Source organism: Thamnophis elegans, chromosome 1 (assembly GCF_009769535.1).
Source record: "Thamnophis elegans isolate rThaEle1 chromosome 1, rThaEle1.pri, whole genome shotgun sequence".
NCBI lineage: Eukaryota > Metazoa > Chordata > Lepidosauria > Squamata > Colubridae > Thamnophis > Thamnophis elegans.
This window is the reverse complement of record NC_045541.1, coordinates 166,121,692-166,140,604: the sequence shown is the minus strand read 5'-3', so window position 1 is coordinate 166,140,604 and position 18,913 is coordinate 166,121,692. Positions and strand designations below refer to the sequence as shown.

The following is an 18,913-nucleotide window of genomic DNA, read 5'->3' as shown; positions in this document are numbered from 1 at the left end:
GCCTTAAATTGAGTAATTGTACTGTTAAGAAAATTCCCGAAAGGCTTTTTCCCCCCTGAACAGGACCCTTGAATCTTTGACCAAGTGGCATAATGCTTGAAACATTAAATAAATAAAGTCCCATCAGCATGGGCCAAAATTAACCTAGTTTAGAGGTTACCAAAAAGTAATGCTGCTGAGAGTAAAGGGCTGAATGATTTTGGCTAAGTGCTCCCATGTTGCACGCGGGCGCTTTCTAAATTATTGTTCTTACTGTAGCACTTTGCAGGGCATCGGGATATTGCTTCTGAGCTCTCTTATTTTGTCTTCATTCCAGTCAGATGTTCTATAGCAGCATGGGGTGGAGCTAGGGAAAACTGCAGTATAAAGTTCTAAAATGTGGAAATGCTTTGCAGCTTAGGAATCCTTCATATGCTTATTTAAACTTTGTCTCTTTGATCTATATTTCTCTCTAATTTGAGGAAGATGTGGTCGCTTGAGCAACCATAGATTTATCATTAGAGCTTCACTTTACCTTCATAGACGCATGATCGTTTCAAGCATATGTGAAAGACCTGACATATAGATAGATATAGCTGTGTGGATGGAGGAATGCATTGTTCTGCTGATAGGTCTCTGGTCATCTTTGTGATTTCTGTGTACTTTAACAAGGAGAGATTTGTCTCTGTGCAAATCCAGATTCTAAAGTAGGACTGCACAGGCACTCCTCAGGACGCTGGTTCTAGGTATCTGGCATTTTGAATTTGAAGTAAGTTTCCCCAAAACTACACTTTATCCACTGATATGGGTACAATGGAAGATAACACACTGTCTTCCAAGAAAATGAGACCATGTGTCCTCACATCTGAATATGGGAGTGTTGTCAAGCACTTGGAGTTGCTTTCGTGTACTGAATATTTGTGAACTCATTTTGGCAGTTCTATGTTCTCCAAGTGATTGATTATGTGCCATCAAATTCTGACTTTTTTTTCTGTCTTTCACATCTTCCATGGGTGCCCCCACTGCCACGATAACTGAGTTCAACTACCTTGTTGCTGGTCATCTTCTTCTTTTTCCTTGAACCCTTCCCTGCATTAGTACCTTCCCCCAGGTCTTTGCATAATGTATCCAAAATAAAATAGTTTAAGCCTGGTGTTTGAAAACAAAAACCTCTGCATTGATTTGCTCTAGGATCCATTTGTTTTCCTGGCTCGCCATGAAATTCTCAGAAGTCTTCTCCGATACCAAAGTCCAAAGCTTCACTATTCTCCCTATCCTGCTTCTTTAAACTCCAGCTTTTGCTTCCATAGAGTATTCTCCTAGTATCACTTAAATATTTTTTAGTAGTAGCTGGAAGAATTCTTCACATTAACTGAAAGGCATAAAAAAATCCTGTTCAGCTGGCTGTTCCAGTCTCTCTTCTGATTTCAGGCAGACTGCAGAAAAATTGTCCTTACTTGCGGGTGGGATCTCTATAAAATGGACATCAAAGCTAACAGTGAATTCTAATTCCAATTCTAGCCATTGGAACTATATTGTTTCCATGAACAGCCTTCAGGTGCACTGTACCTGTTTACAATTCCATGAATTTGTCTGCAGTGTTCCTGTTCTGGAATACTAAGAAATTGATGCTTGCCTAGCATTGCCCTTCTTCACACAAGGCAGTGGAGATAGCAAACCAGACTTCATTAAATGTTCCATGTTGCACAAGTAAAACAGAAGGCCTTTTTAGTGTTTAACTCTTCTTGGTTTTATTATATATCTTGGCAAACTTGATTTCCAAGACTGTGCGGTAAATGTCTTTACATACCTTTGGGATGGTGGATGGCTAATGTCTTGCCTTCTTAAATCTTTCCCAAAGTTATTTGACTACATTTTGCTGCACCATGCAATCTCTATATCCTCCATTTTAAAGCCGTCTCTACTTAAGTTAAAGTTAAAACTGAATTGTGTTTGGTGGACTAGACAGGGATGACTAAAAAATAATCTCTTTCTCTGACTATTGGCACAAACTCTTACTTTCTGTCTTCTTATTTATTTATGTTAAGTGTTAGGTACTGCCCAGTTTCCAAGACTCAGGATTACCTTAAATAATTTTTGCCTGTCCAGGGATTATTTGGATATGCTGGAATTGCAACTTCCCCAATTCTCAACTAAGATGGCCAGAGAACTGGCTGGAAATTCTGGGAAGGGCACAATACATTTTGATGGCTGTTTCAAAGCAAGATAAAAAGTGTTAAAAAGTTGAAAAGTGGTATATGCTGTTTAATTGTTGTTTTGAATCTTTGCTGCTGAATAAAGAACATTAAGGCGTTTGTGCTGGGTCAATAAGTTCAATTAACGAAGGGAGGATCCAAAGTCGCGACAACACAACATGAGATCTCAATGCTCTGAGATCGCAGTTGACACTTTTTGCCTCTGGGTGGTCCAAATGGACCTAAACCGTCCCGTAGAAATGGTGAACAGGAAGAATACATCTCGCTGATTACAGGGACATCGCAAAGTTTCTGATTGATCCAAGAGAAGCTCTTCAAGCCAGTGACAAAAAAATCCAGCCAAATGGCTGATGAAGTCAGGGCAGCTTCAAAACGGAAGGATATGGAAAGAGAAAGTGTTTTCAGCTGGTGAGGAATTTTTACTGTTTTAAAAGTGACTGCCTATAAAAAAAAACTTAAAATTAATTTAAATTGGAGAACAGAAGAAATAAGCAGCGGAATTAAATTTGGACTGGTTTTGAACAGTGGGTTATCTTACTTTTTAAATGCTATTTTTACGGATGGAATTTATGCAAGCCTTTTAAAACAAACGGAGTTTAAGTTTCCTTCTATTTTTTTTTCTTTGACTATTGTCTGTAATCTATGGACTAAAATTCTCCTCTTTCATTACTGTGGGTGTTTTTCTAACTCATTTAAGAATAGGATCTTTTTTTAAACTTGAAATACAAAAAGATACAAAGAAATGGTAACATTGTAACGCTGCTACTCGGAGGCTAGAGGTTTGTGTATTGGAAACAAAATACTTTTTTCACTGATTATCCTGGCTTGGCACTTCAAGGACTCACAGCTTGTTTAAAGAGAGTGCTAAGAAGAAGAAGAAAAGCACATAGATGTTCTTTTGAAGTAGATTTTTAACCAGAGAAGGGTGAAATGTTATTGTGATGCTTAATTCTGCTAAAACCTTCTAAGCTAGAGTAGCAGTGTTTGTCAGCTGGAAAACATGGCACAATTTCAACACCAGAAAGAAGTTTTAAATCTGCAAAAGATATTCTCAGAAATACAGAAATTATCAAATACAAGTGAGAGGATAGAGAAGAAGTTGGATTACTTAGTGCATCTAACAATAAAATATGACGGAGAAGTTGAAGATGTTCATCAAATGGAAAAAGTGGCGGTTAAAATCCAAAAAATCAAAGAGGAAAATGAATATAAAGAAATTAAAATTGCTGATATTTATGGTGATTGGTTTGTTTCTGAAAACGGAAAGAGTAGAATACTGAAAGAGGAATTAAATGGAGGGAAAACCTACCCCAGATGGGAAGATACAGAATAGGAAAAAATAAAAGAATTTATGGATTTAAAGCGAGAAATCTTATTAGCAATAGTTTTGATAACACCACCAACAATCAAAGATAAGCTGATTAAGGAAATGGAAGAAGAGCATCGAAATTACATGAGAGAGCTTATAAACAAAGAATTGCTAAGAGGAGTCCATACAAAGCTGATTAAGGAGATGATTAGAGGACTGATGCCACAAATGGCAGAAGATATGACACTGTTTTGTTACTGGAAAGGTACAGGTTGCTAGATGGAAGAGTATAATTTAAAACTAGATAAACTGAGCGAAATTTAGTGATACTAGATATAGTTAAATAAATAATTGATAATGATAATAATGTACACAATGTGTAGTGTTATGATAAGTAATAATTAGATATGAATATTGAATGGTATCCATGAAAGGAAGATTAGAAACCCTTTGGATTATATATAAGGTTAATAATAATTAAAAAAAGAATTAAGTTAGATTCAGTTAAGTCTTGATTACTAGGGGGAAAATGATATGATGCAGGATATAATCAAATAAAGGAGGGATAATGATAATAACATTGTGTGTGTGTGTGTGTGTGTGTGTACAATATAAGGAAATGAGATGTAAATTTTAAACAGTGATTTGGAAAGAAGTATAGAAAACTTTGTTATTAAATATTATGGATGTTTAGCTAGAATAGGACATAAGGATTTAGTGTCATTGGAGGATTTTAGAAATATTAAATGAAATGCCAGTATGTGGTTATGTATTAAATCTTGGTATATTTTATGATGAAGGACGTTTAAACTAACTAGTCAAATGAAAATGGAGGTATGATGACGGTAACATGTATAAAAATCTGAGTTAAAATACTTGAGTTAATGTGAATTATGCTTGATGACTGTGGAAGAGATGCACGAAAGTCTTTTGTAACCAACTGATACACTTTCAACAGTATGTAAAAAAGGAAGATCTTATGTGTTTATGTGTTATGTGTTTTGAAAATTAAAAAAAAACTTAAAAAAAATTAAGTTCAATTAACTTGCATGCATTACTAATAGCAGTCAGCTCGTATTCTTTGAAAGAATTTAGAGAAGGAAGACATGCAGGAACCATCTATTTCCTATTTGTCTCCATGAATAATCAAGGATAGACTTCTTCTAGATAAATTCTATCTTTCTCAGTAGGTATCATTTGCCTAGATTTTGGAAGTATATCTGGTACCTTTGCTGAATATGGGTATCTGCTAGCCCCTTCTAACCATAAACATCCAACTGAGCTTTATAGCTCTATTTGAATATCCAGAGAAGAATGCTATTGGTGTGCGTCTTGAAACCTCAAAGATGGTATTTTGCATTGCTCTGGAAATATTCTTATATGTGGTTTCTCTCTCACTCTCTTCTACTTCCAGACCAGCAGTTGCAACAAACATAATAAGAAAGTACAAGGAAATTGCCTATTACTCTCACAGGGCTGGAAAATAATCAATTAAGCTCTTGTTGTTTATAGACGACTGTCACTTTCCAGGCTGAGTCATTTGCAGTCATATCTGCTCTAACTTTTCACGAGTCTTTCTTGGGACTGTAAGAACAGAATATTGGAATGAAAACTGTATTCCACTATTTATTAGTTAACTCTGTTAGTGGTTTGAACTACCACAAATACATTTCAGACTATATGATCCTATCAACATTAAAATAAAATAAAAAACCACAACAGAAGGTGCTAGAAAACAAACATTTTAATCAGTATACATATGTTAATTTGCTTCTGCATTATAATTGACAGTATCATGGAAGAAGTGAGAAACTCAGTGCCCTTCCTGTTCTCAAAAGCTTTTCTATTCTTGAAAAGCCCCATCGTGGTTTCAGAAGGCCTATTTTTAAGCCATGTGAGGCTGTGGATCCAGAAGCTTGTGGCTTTAAGATACATATTTTGACCAAAATCTGCCTATTGGCTTTAGATACCCAGTAGTTTTTGTTCTAAAGCAGGTCTCTTGTGGCCCTCAGCTTCTGGAGAGCAACAACTATAAGGTAAAAGGAGTAGTTTTGATATTTCCTAATGGTTATACCCCACCAACTTAAGGGGAAAAAAAGCTTTCTTCCTGATTATCAACTGAGGACATTTCAGAGCTAGATATTACTTAGCTGTTTCAGTTCCTTATTTTGTCTGTATACTGTATACAAGCCTTTCCTGTGGGACTTGCTATTAGTAATATTCTGTACAGTAGAGCCTTCTCACTTCGGACTGGCATAGAGAACTGAAGTGGTGAATGATGTTAGGATAGCATGTGATTCCTTTCTAGCATGAGGTGGTGGTGGCTCCATAGCCATTTAGCAAAGAGGCAGATGCTAATTTTTCTATTAAGGGATTCTGTCCTTCCTCTGATGTCTACATTTTTGCTTGTTTTGTTCTGATTTTTAACCATATCCTCCTTGGTAGTATGTTGATTATAAAATAATGGGTAAACAGAAGAGAGGCATACCATTATGTACATTTCCATTATTCCATCCCCTCCATCCCTGTATCACCAGTTTTTCCGTGCTGAAAGAATTAAAGTTGAGTAAACAAAATTAAGATCTTGCCAGTCTAGATATTAAAAGGCATTTTAAAAGCAGTTCCATAACTGATATTAGTATGGTTGAGTAGACTCACAATAAAAGTATCACAAGTATCACAAAGAAGGAGGGTTTATGGGAAGAGGATGGTGGAATGAAGGTAAATTTTTGAGAGAAGCAAAATAGAAGCTATTATAAATTAAGAATGGATGGTGAAGGGTATGGGGTCAAAAATTAAAAGTTCATGTTTGCATTTGGACTGAATTGAAACATATGGAATTTGGTCTTGTGACGATAAGATGCTGCATTGCAAAACTTTAAATAAAACTAGATGTTTAGACTTGGGAACTTGAGATCTACCATGTGGCCTATGGCATCAATTACTGTTTGCCCAATATCATGGCCATTTGACCTTTTTATATTTTAAATATTATGTTATACTTAAAAAACTGGAATCCACCTTGCCATGAAGAACCAGCCTTTTGTATCATCATTATTTTAAAAAATGCCTCTTGGTTTTAGATAGGATTCCTAAGATTTCTTAGAAAATAAAAATGGCAAGTAATGCACCTCACTGTGTTCAACTGGAAATGCACTTTACTATTTAGAAAAAGGGCAAAGGTAAGAAGGGCAGAAGTAATCAAATCAATCTGCTGGATTGTGGGAGTGGCAATTGACATTCTGGTAAATAGCCATAAAGCGCTCATATATGTGGGACTCTAGTGTGCCTAGTATACCTGGATGAAGCAATAAAGTTTTCCTTGAGGTGAGGAGCACCTTCTTCTAAAACTGCCTAGTAACCATCTCTCTTTATTTCTCTTCTCCAGTGTGTCATGCCACATGCAAGTCTCAGGGCTGTACCAAAACTGGCAAGTGCTGCCATACAGAGTGCCTTGGCAACTGCTTTGAGCCCAACGATCCAGAGAAATGTGTGGCCTGCCGGAATTTCGTTTTGGATGGCAGGTGTATAGAAACATGCCCACCTAATTACTATCGCTACAAAGGCTGGCGGTGTGTGACTTTCGACTTCTGTCAGGAGCTGCACAATAAATGCAAGATGGCACGCAAGTCTGAATGCCATGTGATCCACAATGGCGAATGCATCCCTGATTGCCCTTCCGGTTACACCTTAAACTCTACCAAGTGAGTTCTTCCTTTTTTATTGTCTCTATTGTGAGCGTAGGTTTTGAGAGGTATATCAGGATTAGTAGCAAATACATTGCAAATGAGAAATGAAGAAGGGGGAGAATAGCATTTTGTGCCAAGTGATAATAAAGAAACTTGCAATCTAAAATATTGAGAAGCTTTTGGATTTGTAGTGCTGTCATAATTCTCAGTAAGAGTAGAAATGCTTGTTTTCTCCTCGTAACATTCAAGTCGAGTAGATCTAAATCATGAATACTTACTTTCTAAATAATATTCTAAGATATATTCTGCAGACTGTGCCAATCATTTTAAACATTTAGACAACACTAAGTGGAAATATACTTAAGGTATGCATATATTATTTAAAGCAACTTAGTACTTCTGCAGTTTACGGAATTGGATGAAATGATAAATATATATAAAAAGACATATTGTGCTGCCTTCCAAATACTTGGAAAACATTCCTTGGTTTTCAGTACTTGGAATTTGCCTCCTTCCAGCTGATCATAATTTTGCAACAAGACAACTGGATTTTCTGATTCCTTGCTAGTACCTCTTACGTTGTAAAGAGAGGAAAATGAAGAGCAAGATGTCCACAGGGGAGAGGAAATGGACAATTTGGAGGCATTCTTGGTATATAAAAAAAAGATACTGTAATTGATATTCAGTTGTTTATCACAGGAAAGCTTGTTTCTATTTCTATTTTATTTCTATTTTGTTTCTTAGTTTTAAACTGCTCAGACTCCTATGAAGAGTGTGTAGCCTATAAAATAAACTAAGAGTACAGATATTTTTTCTGAATATTAGTATTAATTGTATTATATTCAGTTCAGTTCATTCCAAGAACTTTGAACGAATATGGGGTTTTTACGCTGGTGGCAGTTTTCTTTGGTCTTCTGAAAATAATGTATAGCAATAGCACTTAGACTTATATACCACTTCACAGTGCTTTACAGCCCCCTCTAAGTGGATTACATAATCAGCCTATTGCCCCCAACAATCTGAGCCCTCATTTTACCCACCTTGGAAGGATGAGTCAATCTTGAGCCTAGTGAGATTTGAACTGCCAAATTGCAGTTAGTGGGCAGTCAGCAGAAGTAGCCTGCAGTACTGCACTCTAACTGCTGCACCACCGTGGCTCATGATAGCATTTTGCTGGCAACATACCTGCCTACCTACTTATTTCATTAATACACACACACACACACACACACACACACACATACGGAGGGAGGGAGGGAGGGAGGGAGGGAGGGAGAGAGAGAGAGAGAGAGAGAGAGAGGAGAGAGAGAGAGAGAGAGAGAGAGAGAGAGATTTAAAATTCTATCAGATGATTGAATCCTGTGGAAAAGTCATGTTTGAAATGTGAATTATTAAGGAACCAGGAACATAACCATGGGCGCAAGATGGTAGCTGTGTTGTCAAAGCCTTCATCCTGGTTGAGGCTAGAAAAAAGGGCCTGAAGAGATTAGCTAATTATTAAGGCATCACCAGTTTACAGATTGTAGGTTCTTGTAATACTGGCTATGAATTCTAAAATCTTTTCCTAGATTAGAAAAGTTAGTGTTTTATTGCACCATTATCCCTTATATTAAGCATTGGACAGCCTGAATGATCCCCTCTGGCATTTTCTTTTTCAGCTTACGCTGCACACCCTGTGCAGGTCTTTGTCCAAAAACATGTGATATAGGTGAAGAAAAGGTAATTGATTCGGTTACTGCTGCACAGACGCTCCGAGGCTGCACCGTTGTAAATGGAAGTTTGATTATCAGCATTCGTGGAGGAAGTGAGTGTCTGCATCCGGTTTTACTTTGTGCCAATCAAGATAAAGTGTAAAACATTTTTTTTCCTGTTCAGTGACCATGCCTTATCCACATGAAATTTGCACTTTTTTTTTTTTGAGTTTTAGTTTTAGGGGAGAGATGATAGAGTATCTCAAGTTAGGCTTGGAGGATATTCTCAAATTTTAGTTTACCAGAAAGTCAAAATTTTCCCAGTCTATTTTCAATAATGCAAATTTACAAAGCTCAGGGGTGCAAAAGTGTAGCCTAAGGGTCCAATGTGGCCTGCTGACATCTCTTTTTGAGGGAAAGTTAAGGAGGAAACTGGCAGATTTAAATCTTGCAAAAACATAAGGAATCTGTTTCATCTCTTAACATTTCCAATACATGCCCTCTTCCCCCAAAACCTGTTGCAGATCTTATTCACTTCCCAAATGCCATTCTCAAAGGCTTGATTGGCACTTGAATCAATGGAAGTTCTGTATTCCTGTCCTGGATAGTCCAACCCAAGCTTAATAAGATAAGCAAGCATACTGGTAGAGCACAAAGGAGTAATGCCTAGGAAAGACTATAGTTGCCTTTGGTCATATCATATATCTCTGTTTTGGGCCATGGAAGCTACGATAATGATGACGATCATTTTTGGTGGTTGTAATAGTGACTTTGGGTGCGTCTTCACATTGGTTAGGATCCAGTATGAATGACAATCTACTCTTTGTTCATAATTTTGTGGCTTGAATGGCTGATGTTTCATCTTCCTTTAGCTAACATTGCTGCTGAGTTGGAAGCCAACCTTGGTTTGGTTGAAGAAATCTCAGGTTTTTTGAAAATCCGTCGCTCCTATGCCCTGGTCTCCCTCTCTTTTTTCCGCAAGCTGCACCTGATCAGAGGACAGACTCTGGAAGCAGGGTGAGTTCAGTTCTTCAGGGTTATCTTGAACCCTTGGAAATACTATTGAGAGCAATGATATCTTTCCCCACTGTTGCATTATTATAAAGCATCACAAACAAGTCAGTCTGCTATTAAAGGCAGAGGGGGTAGGAAAACTAGCAGGTTTTGATCCCCTGTTCCTTGGTCCCTACTCTCAAGGGAGGTTTTGAGGGAGAATTTAGAAACGAGAGCTGATTACAAAAGAAGCAGCTTGACAATCTCCTCTTTCTTTTTTCTTTTGCATTGGTTTTCTTCATGTCCTTTTCTTTCTTATCCAGAAATTATTCGTTTTATGCCCTGGACAACCAGAATCTCCGCCAGCTTTGGGACTGGAGCAAACACAATCTCACTATTGCCCGAGGGAAGCTGTTCTTCCATTACAACCCCAAATTGTGCCTGGCAGAAATCCATAAGATGGAAGAGATCTCAGGAACAAAAGGGCGCCAGGAGAAGAATGATATTGCTCTGAAGACCAATGGCGACCAAGCTTCTTGTAAGGATGAGTTGCTGCTATCCAAGGAAATGAATAATTCTAAAATGAGATGATATGTCTTTTCTTAATTATGGATGAGTGGAGGATGAACATGGTCTTACTGGTTAGGATGCACATAGACACTCTTTTAGGGTATCTGCACCTATGTACATCTTAAGTAACGTTTATTGATTATTACTTCACAGCCTCTATATATATAGTGTTTGCAGTTAATTATAAAATTGTTATTTTGCATTAAGACTTTTGGATTAGGCAAAGGCGCAAAGGCGTATTTTCTCAGTAGCTTTAGGAATCCTGCTACCACTCTCACTTTGACTTCAGGGTCAGTAATTGCCCACTAGTGTGGTTGAAACTTTATTTTAATCTCAAAGCAACAAGGAGAGGAAGTGGGCATTGGTCCAGAACATACATTTGTTGTGTTTTGGCTTTGTTTCCTTCTGGAAATGTTTCTGCATTCAAAGATGTAGCTTCCAAATTAGTAACATCCTGTTTATGTATGCTATATATTTTCCGACTGAGTTGCAGAGCAAATCCAGCCCTCGTTTATGAATTTCTGCCAGGCTGGCAGCGACAGGACAATTTGTCCCCACAGCCTCCCTTAGCAATAGCACATATGTGTGCGAGAGGCTCTCTACCTTCTCTCTATAGAACAGAGGGGCTTGATTTCTATAGCCACAGCTGCCTTCATTGTGTTGATTCACTCCCTTATTTCTGATACTCCAATGTGTTCTTCATGTTCCTCTGATCAAGCTAGTTTGGTCTACTGGTTAAGGCACCAGGCTAGAAGCTAGGAGATTGTGAGTTCTATTCCCGCCTTAGGCATAAGAGCTGCTGTGAGACTTTGGGTCAGTTACTCTCTCTCTCTCTCTCTCTCTCTCAGCCCAACTCACCTTGAAGTTTGTTGTTGTGGGGGAAATAGAAAGGAATAATAAGTATGTTTGCCGTTATTTATAAAAATAATAAAAGCAGGATATAAACAAACAAGCAATAGCAATAGCAGTAGACTTATATACCGCTTCATAGGCCTTTCAGGCCTCTCTAAGCGGTTTACAGAGAGTCAGCATATTGCCCCCAACAATCTGGGTCCTCATTTTACCCACCTCGGAAGGATGGAAGGCTGAGTCAACCCTGAGCCGGTGAGATTTGAACCGCTGAACTGCTGATCTAGCAGTAGCCTGCAGTGCTGCATTTAACCACTGCGCCACCTTGGCTCTTATGGCATCAATTCCCCATGATGGCTTTTTCATTAACACCTACTTTGGTCTCTTGACTTCAAGTCCTGGTTTCCCATGATATTTCATTTGATAGTAACAACCCAAATAGGCGGGTGCAAATCGCTGGGTTCAAAAAATGAGATGGGCGGTATTTAAATAAATAAATAAATAAATAAATGGGGGGAAATTCCATGCTCTTGACTCTCTCTTCTAATTCGCCATTACTTTCCTGTTGAACTAACATCCTATCTGTGGTTTCACAGAGTATGGGATTTACTTTTCTGGATACAACACGAAATGCTCAATTTGGTATGATCATACCATTGTTTTTTCTACCCACAAATCCTTGGTAATACAAATGTGATGTCATTCTCTGCAGGTGAGAATGAAGTGCTGAAGTTTGTTAAGATAAAAACGTCCAGTGACAAAATCGTACTGAAATGGCAGCCATACTGGCCACTGGACTTCCGTGACCTTTTGGGCTTCATGGTGTTCTATAAGGAAGCGTGAGTAAACAATCCTCGTTAAAGTTTGGTTCCCAGATATCGAGTCTGTATTGTGCAGTGCAGAAGAGTAAGGCTGAGAAAAGTTAATGGTCAGTGATCCACAAAGTACCAGAGTTGCCTCCAGCTTTATTTCTTTCATTGAATATTCTTGCAGACTGAATGTAGATAGAAGTACTGGTCTTTTTGGATTAGAACCAAGCAATGTGTAACTAAGAGGCTTTGTAAATATTACAAAAATATGGTGATATTCAATATATTTGATCCTATATTAAGTATAAAATAAATTGATTAACCAGTAGGAAAAACAAAATTAGCTTTGTAGTTACTCGAAATACATTAAAACTATTGACCTTAGCCATTTTAAAATTCCTAATCTTATACTTAGCTTTGAAAATGCTTCACATTAAAAGAAATGTCAAAATGTCAGTTATGTTCAGTAGGCAAGAAAACATTATGGCCTCTGCTTGTATTTGTAACCCAGTGAAGGCTATCAAGTCGTTTGGAGGAATGTATTCATGTATTCATGCACTTGCTCTTGAGTGCTTGGCTTTACCATTGTACTATACCAATATTGGCATTCTTTGTTCGCTTGGGTTATTTGGCCATTTTAGGCTGACATGATTTTCTACACGTCTAGCACTCACTATCATTGGCCAGCCTAGTTAGACAGAAGAGTTCTTTCTCCTCTCCATAATTCTGAACTTGTATCCATTGTGCCCCATTTAAAACGAATAGCACATTTCTTCCTACATGTATGTATTGCTTTTCTGAAATAGCAGCTAGTGTCCTTTCCCTTCCTTTTTGGGCTAGTCCTTTCCGGAACGTGACGGAATTTGATGGCCAGGATGTTTGTGGCTCTAACAGCTGGACAGTGGTGGATATTGAACCTCCTTCCCGGGCGGCTGATTCCAAAAGCAAAGAACCAGGATATCTGATGCGGAACCTGAAAGCCTGGACTCAGTATGCCATTTTTGTGAAGACGCTGGTCACTCATATAGATGAGCAGAAAATCTATGGGGCAAAGAGCGAGATCATATACATTCGAACTAATGCTTCTGGTGAGCAGTACTACTGTCTTGCAATGTTTAGGAACTGCCTGTCAAAACAGTTTTTGGGGAAGAATTGTTGTAACTGATTCCCTGACTTAATAATTATATACTACATAATTATTTTAATGTATTGCTGCAGAGTTTGTTGGAAAAGGCTTGTAGTTCATCTAATGTGATCTCTTTTCATAGCAGAAATCCAGCAAACCATCTCCCCTAGCTGGCTCCAGCTCCCACTTGAAAATCTTTTTCAATTCTTAACACCAGGAAATTCCTCAAAGTATTCATCTGAGTCTCCTTTCCTTTTTAATTCAATTTAATTGGTCCTTGCCCCATTCTTAGTTTTAGCAAAATAGGTCCGCTACTGTTATGTTGCACCCTTTTAGATATTTATAAATACCTATTTATGATTGTAATAATTTATAATTGACCATTGTGATATCTCCCCTAAGTTTTCTCATGCAAGCCAAACATACCCAGATCCATTAACTTCTCCTTATAGAGCTTAGTTTCCAGACCCCTTATCACCTTGGTTAGTTCTCTTCTGAATCTCTCTGGCTTCTCTATTTACCATTTAAAGTTCATTATTCGGAAGTGGCAATAGCATTCAAAGAGCCATCAAACTAGCCCAGAATAAAATAGAGACAATCAAACAGACAAAAAGGAAGCAAAAACACCAAAACACTCCTCATCAGCATTCAGATGAACAGAGATTAGTATCAAGATTAATATTAAACCAACAATCAAGTAGTAAGCAAGTAATATTCCCAACTACCAACTCAGACAGAGAAGCTAACAATAAACAACAGTCCAGTCAAGGAACCATGAAGACCACTCCCACCAACAATGACAGGGCAAGCCACTAGTATATAAAATGAGAGCAAATCCCATTCCCTACTAGCACTGATAATGTTACCAGGCTTGTAATGAAACATCTACAAGAAAACAGCCAAGTTCAGAGAGCACCAAGGTGAATTCTCAGCTACAAATATTCTCTTCTATTGAGACACTCTGTGTGGCTTGGCAAGGTTTTTGTTCACCTTGTTCCTATTTTTTGATGGTCATATATAGATATTTTTTCTCTTCTCTCCAGTGCCAAGTGTCCCCCAGGATCCAATTTCTGTTTCCAACTCTTCATCACAGATCATCCTGAAGTGGAAGCCACCTTCTCATCCCAATGGGAATATTACACATTATATGGTATCCTGGGAACAACAAAGTGAAGACAACGAACTCTATGAACTAGATTATTGCCTGAAGGGTAAGGCAGGCTAGCTGTGTCCCCCTGTTTCCAGATTTAAACTTCTGATATTTTCAGAGCAAGTGGGTTGGTGCACCTATTTAGTCCACTGTTTAGCCCATTAGAATTCTCTATTCCATATGGGATTGCCTTTAAAAAACATTTAATGATTTTAATTGATAGAGGATGTAGCAGCCCAGATATTTACCTGCAGTTATCACTTGGACCATGTGACACCTGTATTGTATCCCTGCATTAGTTCCTGGTGAAACTTCAGATGTAGTTTGAAGTTCTGGTGTTAACCTATAAAGAGCTTTTATGGATTGATACAAGTCTGTATTTTCTTACAGAATTCTGTGCAACCTTATGATTATGCCAGGAGTAGCAGCAGATTGTTCCCCACTTTTGATAAGTCAGGAAGTTGATGTTCAGAAAAATTGTTACTTTTGGGTGGCACCAGCCCTTTGAGTTGGCCTCTTGCTTGAGATTACATTCGGTTGGCCACCTTTCAGAAGATATTGACAACTGAGCTGTACCAAAAGGCATTTGGATTACCACACCTCTTTGTTGATATTGTGATTTGTGGGTCTAGTCATGCTTAAATATTTGACTAATTGTATCTATAAACACCAAGAGTTTGATGAATTGCAATGGGGTAAAAATCTATTAAGCTAACTCTGGCTACATCAATTTAATATAGTAAACCAAACCAACCACTTCACAGCTTAGAACATGTGAATACCCAGCTATTATTTGCCAAAGTGTCCAATTTTTTTTATTGTATTCAGACATATCATACCTTTTCTTTATGTTTTCACAAAGCCATCTATCTCAAACCTGGGGTTTCCCATTTACAGCTATTTCTATAAACACACAATCAACAATCAATAGTAACTTTGGCTGTGCAGCACAATGGATTTAACCTTAATTAAGCTTCCTTGATTTGAGCAACCCTATACTAACCCAACAGCAATTAGCTAAAATGTCTGAACCTAACTGGCATCTTCTATACATGCTGGGCCAATGTTCCCATACTCTCCTAACCAACAAGATCAATAGGCTATGTAACCCTTTGATTTGGCTTAAGAAAAGTGTCATGGAGCATGCAGAAACAAATAACATCTATCTGCAAATCCTTAAACCAAGTATATATTTTTCTGGGATTATACAACAATCTTTTGAGAACAACTATATGATCCAGGGAGGAGGAGTGATGACTTTAACAAGTTGTAGTCAGGTACTATATTCAACCCTCAGACGTATTCAATTAGAGAGGATCTTGCTTGAATTGCAGTTCTTTCCAGTAGGAATTAGCATTACATATTTAAAAAAAAAACATGATGACCTTGAGGCTGTAATTCCCTTACTGACCATTAATCTTTTAGGATCGCGAGACATAAAAGCTTTATTATCCATCTGTCCTGCAGGCTTGAAGCTACCCTCTTGGACATGGTCTCCCCCGCTAGTAGAAGACCACTTCAAGCACAACGGGACTGAGGGTGAAAAAAGGGATGACAATTGTTGTGACTGCCCTAAAACAGATTCTCAGATCCAGAGGGACTTGGAGGAATCTGCCTTCAGGAAGACTTTTGAGAATTACCTCCACAATGAAGTCTTTGTTCAGAGGTAAGTCCCTGAGTATGACTTTGTTCTGGCTTTAGTGAGGACAGACTTCCTTTCTTTGCTATCAAGCAAGAGGTGGAAGTATTAGAGCAGGGGTTCCCAACCCTCAGTCCACGGTCCGGTACTGTTTCGTGGTCTGTTGCTAATTGGGCTGTGCAAGCAGCAGATAAGTACACCTCTCCTCCCCTGACGCTGCCGGTCCACAGAGCTGAAAAGGTTGGGACCACTTTGTTAAGAGTACTTAGTTTGTAGTACTGAAGCTATTTCTGTTGGAAAACACAGCTGTTTCCTTGAGAGCTTTTACAGTGCGCCAAGAAACCCCTGAGTCACAGGGGTTGACAACAGGAGTGCTGGAATTGTTATTGCTAAATGAGTGGTCACATGACATTGCTCTTTACAACCGCATTGCTTCATGAGGGAAGTGCCAGTCCCATTTATAGTTGTAAGTCGAGGACTATGAGTAGTCTTTGGGTCCCCAACCATTTCATGATTATTTGAAGTTGCAGTAGCCTTGGAAAGTGTGCCTTATGGCTTGAAAGCATTTCTGGCTGTTGTAAAACATTGCAACACCATTCCTGCTCAGGACCCACAAGATCGCGTAACAACCTCAATCAGGAATGCCAGGATTATGGTCATTGAGCAAAGCAGTCACATGATATCTTGCTTACTGATCACATTGCACGAGTGAGACTCTGGTCCCAATAAGTTGAGGACTATATCAGCCTGTAAACAGCTTGTAGTGCCATATCTTCTGTTTTTGGTAGGTTCTGGCTAGAATGCCCTGGAAACATGATTGATATTAGCATAATAGTGTCATTGATTCATTGTAGAAGGAATCGTTCGTTCCATTCTAAAGTGTCTCAAATAATTGATGCAATTTTAGCCATGCTGTTCCAATGGTTTCTGAGGCTTTATCTAACATAGTTGCTGGTCCTTTATGAGATAGGGGAACTTTGGTCCAAGCTTTCTAGCAAGCAAGCTGAATCAAGGATCTCCAAGCGTAATGATTCAACTAAGTCAGACCCTTAGTGACGCTTGCAAAAGATAATGAAGTTTATGGAAGTTCTTGCATTACTTGCCTGTTGAGATTTCTTGGGCAGAAGCTGGAATTGGATTTTTGCATACGGTTCACCCACAAAAGGGCGAACGACAAAAGCGCGCCTGACTAAACCGCGGTGACAAAACCGCGAGTTCTAAAGCACGCCGACGAATGAGCGCTGAAGCGCGCCGACAACAGCGCGCCGACAGAAGCGCGCTGTAACCCTAAACCTAAACCTAAACCTAAACCTAACCCTTACCTTAACTTAAATCGCGCTTCTGTCGGCACACTGTTGTCGGCGCGCTGTTGTCGGCGCGTTGATGACATCGTGGTTTTAGCGACGCGGTTTAGTTGGCGCGCTTTTGCCGTTCGCCCTTTTGTCGGGTCACGTTTGCATACAAGTGGTCCTTGACTTTCAACCACAATTGATTCCAAAATTTTTGTTGTTAAGAGAGACAGTCGTTAAGTGCATTTTGCCCCATTTTATGACCTTTCTTGCCACAGTTGTGAATCACCGCAGATGTTAAATTAGTAACACGGTTAAGTGAATGTGGCTTCTGCATTGACTTTGCTTGTCAGAAGGTTGCATAATATGGTCACATGATCCCAGGATGCTGCAACTGTCATAAATATGAACCAGTTGCCAAGTGTCCAAATTTTGATCCTGTGACGATGGGGATGCTGATGGGGTCGTAAGGTTGAAAAACGGTCATGCGTCACTTTTTCAGTGTCACTGTAACTTTGGTCACTAAACAAACTGTTATAAGTCTTGGACCACCTGTATCTAACCATCGTGAAAGAAGACAGTCTTTGTTTGATGACTATAGAGTGGTAAAGACCTCAAATAAGGAAGAATTACAGTCCAAAACAGTGACTAAGTACTAGGTGCAATAGTAAAGATTTTCATCAATCTAATTTTCTTTGGAAACTCTATTGGGAAAGTAATTACTTCTTTTTCCTGAGATTGGGATATCTCACTGACTTTTCAGTCAAATGTGAGATTTAAAGCTGAGCAATGGACAATAATTACTAGGGCAAATAATAATTCAAATCAGGACGCCTTCTGGTTTGAGATAACAATCTCCCATTTCCTCTTGAAATGTTCTTTAATAGCTAACAAAGTAGATCTCATTTTTAATATCATTAGTTGTTATATTACAGATGTTTATGTAGGTTTGCTCTCTGGTATAATATATCTATGAACTCTGGCCTATCGTGTTGGGGATACAGCTTAGGACAGTGCGTGTGTTCAAGATAACTGCTTTTACATGGTTAATAAGTAAATTGGATGGAAATGGAGCCAGAATGTAAGAATCTCTGACTTCCAGAAAAAACAAGAACTGTTTTTATGCTTGGAACCAGTGGTGGGTTCTGGGAGGTACGGCCCGGTATGGCTGTACCGGCAGTAGCTGGGAGCAATGGCCACCTTACCGGAACGGTGGCTCCTTTGGCCAGCCCGCTTGCGTTCCTTACTGTTTTTTGAAGCAAACGGGCCAATTGTGCATGCATGCACAGTGTGCTGCACATCTGTGACCTCCGCTGAGCAGCTGGGTGTCTCAGGGCGGTGGCATGCGCATGCGTGCGCAGCACATGTACCCAACTACGATGCCCGGCCCTGTGCACAGCACGCCAGTTGCAACAGGATCCGGAACCACCACTGCTTGGAACTATATGTGAAGTCTTATGGACATTTTACAAATACCTACTTCAGTATTTGTAATTCAGTATTACAATACCTGAAATCCAGCTGAATTACATTTTAAAATGTTTTTCAGCAAATTAAAATCTGAACTAATTACCTTAGGTAGTAAGCAGTACTTCAGTCTGCTT

The 18,913-nt window shown here is 38.7% G+C and overlaps 1 protein-coding gene across 1 annotated transcript in view; it reads left to right on the top strand.

The window, feature by feature from the left end:
- Positions 1-18,913, top strand: part of INSR (insulin receptor) — an 84,334-nt gene that overhangs the window by 43,784 nt on the left and 21,637 nt on the right. Inside the window, exons 3-10 of the mRNA XM_032238397.1 lie at positions 6,893-7,208; positions 8,852-8,997; positions 9,757-9,901; positions 10,201-10,415; positions 12,009-12,135; positions 12,946-13,193; positions 14,275-14,442; positions 15,849-16,047. Coding sequence (XP_032094288.1) covers positions 6,893-7,208; positions 8,852-8,997; positions 9,757-9,901; positions 10,201-10,415; positions 12,009-12,135; positions 12,946-13,193; positions 14,275-14,442; positions 15,849-16,047 — 1,564 coding nt within the window. The remainder of the gene's footprint in view (positions 1-6,892; positions 7,209-8,851; positions 8,998-9,756; positions 9,902-10,200; positions 10,416-12,008; positions 12,136-12,945; positions 13,194-14,274; positions 14,443-15,848; positions 16,048-18,913) is intronic.